At 40.9% G+C, this 8,264-nt stretch overlaps 1 protein-coding gene across 3 annotated transcripts in view; it reads right to left on the bottom strand.

The window, feature by feature from the left end:
• Positions 1-269: 269 nt before the first annotated feature.
• The window catches only part of stm (starmaker), a 10,926-nt gene continuing 2,931 nt past the window's right edge, over positions 270-8,264 (bottom strand). For 2 of the 3 annotated variants that reach the window (XM_085396106.1, XM_085396104.1), the window contains 8 exons: positions 6,275-6,304; positions 6,118-6,168; positions 5,994-6,026; positions 5,790-5,810; positions 2,627-3,370; positions 2,264-2,320; positions 2,075-2,124; positions 270-665 (listed from right to left, as the gene is read on the bottom strand). In XM_085396106.1, the coding sequence (XP_085252232.1) occupies positions 2,114-2,124; positions 2,264-2,320; positions 2,627-3,370; positions 5,790-5,810; positions 5,994-6,026; positions 6,118-6,168; positions 6,275-6,304 (947 nt within the window). In that variant the 3' untranslated portion in view covers positions 270-665; positions 2,075-2,113. The remainder of the gene's footprint in view (positions 666-2,074; positions 2,125-2,263; positions 2,321-2,626; positions 3,371-5,789; positions 5,811-5,993; positions 6,027-6,117; positions 6,169-6,274; positions 6,305-8,264) is intronic. The other variant, XM_085396105.1, reaches the window with a different exon arrangement.

Here is an 8,264-nt window from a genome sequence, read left to right on the forward strand (position 1 = left end):
AGGCTACATTTCACTGTGTGTTATACTTGTATAACTATGCATGTGACAAATAAAGAACCTTGAACCCTGCTCTACCACATGAGCCACCAGTCATCAGTTATTTTTCTAAATAATGAATAAAGCATACACTTGTTGGTCCTTTCCGATCTCAGTTCTGCTCCAGCTTCTGAACAATAACGTCACATTTTATGATAAAAATGTGTGACTGAAATCACGTCATTACTGGTTCAGGGAAGCATGCTGACTGTTGGAAGAAAGAGTCGATGAGGTTTCGACAATTCAAACTTTATTAGCAGTTCCTCTGTATACACCACTGACTGGTTTTTCACGTCCTTAAAAACATTCTCTGTAAATTAAAGAGGGACTTATGTACATGTTAATGTGTGAAATCAGACACACAAAACAGATCTGAGCTCAGCAGCTGATTTAATATTTCTGCAGACAAGAAGCTGGAAAGAGAGACACATGGCAGAAAAGAAGACAGTCAGCAGGTGAAAGACATTTCCTTTTTTAATCTGAGAAAACCAAAGAAGCCAGAGGTTAAAACAGACACTGCTAGAAAATGGGGAGAGGAAACAACAGTTGGCTGAACGTTGAAATTCATGCAGTTTAGGTTGTTGAAGTCATGGCAGCTGGATTCCACTGTGGAGGCTGTGGGCTTGGCTCTGTCAGGAAACAGCACAGAAAACCTCGGTTCACTTCATACTGCTTCACTGCTCAGTGACTGATTCAAGTCTATCTGGGATGGACTCTTCACAGTAACAATTATTACATATGGCCTGCAGCCACTCCACTCCCTTTTTCCTTCTCTATCAGGTGCTCATTCTCCTCCTATCCCTATATCCTCCTCTGTCACATCAGCCCTCTGCATGCCCCAATTTACTACACCCACAAACCTCCTCTGAGGTCTTCCTCTTTTCTTCCTATAGCTTCAACTTCATCATCCTTTATCCGATATATCCACTCTCTCATTGATTTCTAGTCCATCCTGCTCATCCTAATATCTTTAACTCCAAACCATCCATCACAGCAGGTCTCACTACTATCTTCGAAACCTTCCCTTTCATTGCTGCTGCTATGCTCTGTCACAAATCGCCCCTGATGCTTGTCTCGACCCTATCTGCACTCTCTTCTTCACCTTTCTTTGGACCACTAAGCCCAGGTATTTAAACTCATCTGCCTTCACTGTCTGTATTCCTTACATGTCTCCCTCTCATTCACATGTATTCTTGCCTTGCTTTTACTCACTTTCCTTCTCTCTGCAGAGGCATACCTGGAGAGAAGAGGCTCAAGGGAGCAGGTAGAGGATTGCATTGGGAGGTCCATGTTCTCATCCCTTAGCCTGTCCATCACCACAGTAAACAAGAAGGGCTCAGGGCAGACCTGATGTAATCCCACCCCTACCTTGAACTCACCTGTCACCCTCTGTCCTCATAAATGTCCTGCACCACCATCCTTCCCTACACATACTTCCTCATGCAGTACCATAGCTACTCTCAGCAGCTGGTGATCCACAAAGACACAGCGAACACCAACCTTCTCTATAGTTCTCTCCATCAACACTCTAAAAGCAAACATCACATCTATAGAAGCTGCAAACAGTCACACTTTCGTGAAAACAAAATTAAAAAAATGTTCCTTGAATTGGTGAAAAACGAGTCAGAGGTCTCCAAATGATGTCAGTAGAAAAGTAAAGTTTTTTTCTAATCTGTACACATTATTTTTGGAGTCAAAGGAAGTTAAATTTAGTACTAGTATAACTAGTATAAGACATACTCTAGCACTTAGATTCTAATGAGCATTTAATAACGTTAGATTGACTACATGAAAGAAATGACACATTATTGTTGAAAATGCACTTATTTTTCTCAAGATATGTCACCATCTGGTTTGTTAATGTATGGTTCCTTTAGCATGAACATTTTCAGGATCTACTCCTATGTTTTATAGGAAAAGGATACTCTGGGCTTCGGAGAACTTAAATAGGTCCCATGAAAACTAAGACTGTGTTTTCCTATAATCTGTGATTATGGAGAGGTTTGTCTCCATCAGTGAAAACAATATGGTGTGGTACCTGCAGTTGCTGAGCTCCCACAGCTCAGAGGCGAAGCATCTAACTGGTAGCTACAAGAAAACACAGATGTTCATTTTTACTTCAACAAGATGTAAAACACTTCATGTTTCCACTTTGTGCTTCTCAGAGAAGAAGTAGATTTGACTCTGTCTGAAATGTGATTGGCTGCAGATGTGATATGAAATTTACCCTGTTTGGTGACGGGGGTGGCATCATCTGATTGGTCCAGTTCACCAGCAGGTGTTGCTGTAACAAGAATAAGAATTAAGAACCTGTGGCTCCCTTCATCTGAACTTTTAGTCTTATTGTCTGCTTCCTCTAATCCCAGTTGAGATGTTCAAATGAAACTCATCTAATATCTGTGTGAATGTTTTCCTTCATTAGCATCTTAAATCTTTGTCTATTAATGACTTCAAATTCTTTAAGTTGGTCTTTGAACTCTTCAAGAGTGTTTTCGTTGTCAGCCTCTGATTTTTCACTCTGGATTTTCTGATTGTTGTTTGGGACCACATGAATTTGTGACATAAATCACACCAGTTCATCATTTTTTACCTTCAGTGGAGTCCAGACCATCATCAATTTCATCAGGTTCTTCAGTATCTGCATTTTCAGATTCATCCTTGAAATCCTCCTCCTCCTCTTCCTCCTCCTTTATCTCTTGCTCCTCCTCATTTCCTTCCTCCAGTTCCTCCCGCTGCTCCTCCTTCTCATCCATATCTTCCTCTTTCTCTTCCTTTTCATTATCTAACTCTTCCTTCTCCTCTTCTGCCTCATCCTCCTCTTTATCCCCATCTTGCTCTTTCTCTTCATTTTCCTTCTCTAGCTCCTCCTCCTCTGGCTCGTCCTCCTCCTTATCCTCCTCTAGCTCATCCTCCTCCTCTTTCTCCTCCCCTAGCTCATCCTGCTTATCCTCCCCTAGCTCATCCTGATTATCGTTCTCTTTTTCCTCCTTCTCCTCCTCCACTTCTTTGAACTCCTCCTCATTCTCCTCTTCTGTTTCTTCCTCCTCAGCCTCTTTCTCCTCTATCTCCACCATGTCTTCAATCTCACTGTTATTCATTTGGCTGTCTTCTTCAGCTGGAGTTTCCTCTTTGCTGTCCTCTTCTATGATAGGCACCACCTCCCCCCCCTCCTCCTCCTCACTGGTATCTTTTTCACTCGTTTCATCTCCCTTCTCCTTCACTTCCTGCTCTTCATCACTCAATGCCTCCCCCCCATCTTCTTTGTCACCATTAGGTGCTGGCTCAGACTCCGTGCTGGTGTCGGCGCTGTTTTCGGACACAGACTCTGCAGTCTCTGTGGATTGCAGATAATAATTATGTCTGTGATGAACATGAGGAATAAGCTCATTGTCCTACAACTGTGCTTACACAGAAAGTAAAAAAAAACTTTGTTATGAATCATGGATTCTGCTTCAATAAGAGCTGTAACACTCCTCATCATTTAAAACACTTCCTGAGGACGTCACCCAAAGGTTGGAAGGAGGACACATGCTGGACTGGTTTTGCTTCACGCTGCACTCCCTCATTTCTTAATGATTGACAGACCTGATGATCATCCCACCAGGTAATGTGTGCCAGCTCTGAGTTGTTAATTGCTCAGATATACTCATATTAATAATCATCATATTAATAAATTAATAAATGAGCTTTTTATTGCTGACTTCCTAAAATTGACGAGACTGGCATTTGGCTTAGAAGTAAAGTGAACCTTGACATGCACATTTCTGTGGCTGACATATCAATGACATAGTCGGCACAGACCAGGACCCCTTCAGAATTTTACTTGTTAACAACTTTCCAGCAGCTACAGATGCACTACACTACTCAAGTTTGTTAAATGGGAAAAGGTGTGGTTCTTATACAGCACTTTTCTACTCTACTGGAACACTCAAAGTGCTTTAGTCAACGCATATTGTTGGGGAGTAACGGAATCCATGTACCAGCTTTACGTTTTTAAATACAAAATATGAGTAACTGTTTTCCGTTACAGTTACTGCTTAAATAGGTGATAATTAGAACACAGTTACTTTGTTGAAATAAATGGATTACACGGCAGTCATTACCTGTTTCATATGTTTGGCTATCCCCTCTCTAATTTTGGTAATTCCACGCATTGTCCTAAACCCAAACAAAACATGCAATAAGAAGCTCTAATGTACGTGTCCTGTTAATGTTGGTGGTGTCAGTTACACAGTGGACCTGGAGCCAGCACAACCGAACCAGCAGTGCACGGGCAGGAATTCATTTCTTACTTGGAAATTCCGACACCACTTCACGTTTAAAGAAGAAAGGAATGGGTGAAATCTGAGCGTTCAATGCAACCCATATGGAAAAGATATATATAAATCTTATAAAGTTTGTATCTGTCTTGTGTGAAACTTGTATGAAAAGCATACAAGAGTGAAAACAGATATAAGACCCCTTGAAGAATATAAGTTTTTACTATTTCTTTTCCATATGGGAAACTCTGTTTGCCAACAACCAAACTGCTCTCAGCGTCAAAAGACTTCAACCTAAAGAAACATCTGGAAGTAAGTTCTTTTTTAAAAACTGATGTTAGCATACTGCAACTACCTTGTAGTATATTTGATGTACTATTGCTGTGTGATTTATTACTATTACTGAAGGCTGCATTACAACCTGCTAGCTGCAAATAATCATGTGCAGCTCTGGAAGCAGACAGAAAGAAAACATATTACTGATACAGAATTTTCTTTTTCTATATGAGATCACTGCAAAAAGTGCAGCCTTGCCTAATGTCCACCCTACTGTTACTCATCTTATATTAGGTTTAAAAATCTAGTTGATATTGCTTTCAGAACTGCACATGATTACTTCCAGTTAGCAGGCTGTTAATGCTATCCATCAAGTCTAACAGTTTGCAGTCTATGAATTAACCTCAGCTAATGGCAGCTAACAATGTTAGCTGGGTGGCAAGTAGCCTTTAGTAATAGTAATAAATCACACAGCAATAGTACATTCATGTAGTTGTAAAAAGCATGACAACATATCAAGTAATCCATAATGTTGAGAATACTTTACAGATATTGAGTAACTTAATGGAATATGTCACAAACTACATTTTGGGCCATGTATTCTGTAATCTGTAGTGGAATACATTTGAAAAGTAACTTTCCCAACACTCAACACAACTTATTCACCCATTCACATCCATTCTTACAAACTCTCGTTTCTATGTCTAAGCGCTTTCACAGCCAAATTAATGAATACAGGAGTAGTTTGGAGTAGCTTTTCTTATGATGATAAACTACTTTTCTGTTAAAATATCTTACACAAGTTAAAAATAGTAGCATATACAATTACAATACAGTAGTTACTCCGGAACAGTTTGAAATTAAACAACACAAAGAGTCAAAGGAGGTTAAACAGAGACGTGTGAAGCATGTCCTGCTTTTAGGAGGAACAGTCTTTATTGCTGACTGTTATCATCCCTTTAACGCTTTGGTGTCTATCACATTGATTTTCTATTTGTTCCTCATTCCTCCAGTGTGCTATTTTTAAAAACCAAACCACGCCCTAACCTTGTGTATCAGTCTCCTCTGAAGGATCAGAAACAAAGGTAAAAATGTTTTTCCTTGTATGTTCTTAGAAAAATTTAACTTCCTTCATCTCTCAGCTTGCTTGCTTGCTCTCAGTCTCAGTCCATCAAGTTTAAGAAAGTTTAAGAAAACTAAAGACAAGAAAATATTTACCATTTGACTGTTCTGCAGCATCTATGGAGATAAACATGTGTAAAGACGTGTACAAAGTAGATTCTTTGTGCTTTGTGACATTTTAAGCAACATTTCAAAACTAGCTCCTTCCTGCATGCTTAAGCCAAACCCACCAACAAATATGAAGAGATTTCCATGCTTTACTGGGTTGTAGTCAGCTGGACAGAGAGGTGAAAACATTACCTTCAGTTTCTTCAGGAGAATCTTTAAGGTCACCTGAGCAAGATATAAATAAAACTTGAGTGATGCTTTGTGTGTGTTTCATCATTTGTGTCTCAGCATGAAACAACAGACTGTCTCCTCTCACCTTCATTGCTGTCAGCTGTAACATCAGCTTCATCACTGATGTCTGAACCACCTTACATGAAAGAAACAGAGTGAGAACAAAATCTGGGTAATTATTTGATTAATTCAGACTTCAAAGTGGATTTTAAGTTAAAATCAGCTTTATTACACTCACTGACCTGGTGGCTCAGTGGCATCAACTGAAGGAGCTGAAACACACAGAATGTTAAATGGACTGATTCTTGTATAGAGCCTTTCTACTCTCCTGGAACCCCTTAAAACATTCACATGTTCACATAAACATGCTCATCCTTAAGTGCTTTGTATTGAACATTCACACACATTCATAATGCGAATGGAGAGCAACTTGGGATTAGTATCTTGGCCAAGGATATTTGGCATAGAGACTGGAGCAGCCAGGGATCAAGCCACTGACCTTCCCATTAGTAGATGATCTGCTCTACCTCCTGCTACAGCAGTCCCATAGACAGATAGGTGAACACACACACAGTAATTAATGAGTTAAAAAAAAAATCTCAGGTAAAAAAAACAAACCCTTTCATCCCAGCAGGAGGTCTAGCCTTTCAAGCTTGAGTCCTCTACCAGAGGCCTTGGAGCTTGAGGGTCCTGCACAGTATCGTTGCTGTACCTAGGTTTGCACTCTTCTGGACAGAGATCTCAGATGTTGTTCCTGGGATCTGCTGGATCCACTTGCCTAGCTTTGATGTCACTGTACAGAGTGCTCTGATTACCACTGAGACCACAGTTACCTTCACCCTTCACATCTTCTAGAGTTCAGCCCAACTTTTTGTGTTCCTTCTTCCTGATGTTGCTTTTATTTCATATAGCTACATCTGATTATAGCCATCTCCATCTGCTTCCTGCTTCTGCTTCCTCTGCGCTCTATTTATGCACTGCCTGCTGGCATCTTACAGTGGCTTGCAAAAGTATTCGGCCCCCTTGAACTCTCCCACATTTTGTCACATTACAGCCACAAACATGGATCAATTTTATTGGAATTCACGTGAAAGACCAATACAAAGTGGTGCACACGTGAGAAGTGGAACGAAAATCATACATGATTCCAAACATTTTTTACAAATAAATAACTGCAAAGTGGGGTGTGCGTAATTATTCAGCCCCCTTTGGTCTGAATGCAGTCAGTTGCCCATAGACATTGCCTGATGAGTGCTAATGACTAAATAGAGTGCGCCTGTGTGTAATCTAATGTCAGTACAAATACAGCTGCTCTGTGACAGCCTCAGAGGTTGTCTAAGAGAATATTGGTAAATGGACTTGTTCTTATATAGCGCTTTTCTACTCTTCTGAGCACTCAAAGCACTTTACACAACTTGTGCATTCACACAAGCATGTTGTTCTAAGTGCTTTCTAAGTAACATTCACACTCCGATGGATACATCGGAGAACAATTTGGGGTTAATATCTTGCCCAAGGATATATGGCATGCGGACTAGGTGAAGCCAGGAATCGAACCACCAACCTTCCAATCAGTAGATGACCTGCTCTACCAACTGAGCTACAGCCACCCAATATTGGGAGCAACAACACCATGAAGTCCAAAGAACACACCAGACAGGTCAGGGATAAAGTTAATGAGAAATTTAAAGCAGGCTTAGGCTACAGAAAGATTTCCCAAGCTTTTAACATCCCACGGAGCACTGTTCAAGCGATCATTCAGAAATGGATGCAATATGGCACAACTGTAAACCTACCAAGACAAGGCCGTCCACCTAAACTCACAGGCCGAACAAGGAGAGCGCTGATCAGAAATGCAGCCAAGAGGCCCATGGTGACTCTGGACGAGCTGCAGAGATCTACAGCTCAGGTGGGGGAATCTGTCCATAGGACAACTATTAGTCGTGCACTGCACAAAGTTGGCCTTTATGGAAGAGTGGCAAGAAGAAAGCCATTGTTAACAGAAAACCATAAGAAGTCCCGTTTGCAGTTTGCCACAAGCCATGTGGGGGACACAGCAAACATGTGGAAGAAGCTGCTCTGGTCAGATGAGACCAAAATGGAACTTTTTGGCCAAAATGCAAAACGCTATGTGTGGCAGAAAACTAACACTGCACATCACTCTGAACACACCATCCCCACTGTCAGATATGGTGGTGGCAGCATCATGCTCTGGGGGTGCTTCTCTTCAGC

The sequence above is a fragment of the Rhamphochromis longiceps genome, linkage group LG22 (genome assembly GCF_057381845.1).
Source record: "Rhamphochromis longiceps isolate RC_006_pf linkage group LG22, R_longiceps_female_GT1.1, whole genome shotgun sequence".
NCBI lineage: Eukaryota > Metazoa > Chordata > Actinopteri > Cichliformes > Cichlidae > Rhamphochromis > Rhamphochromis longiceps.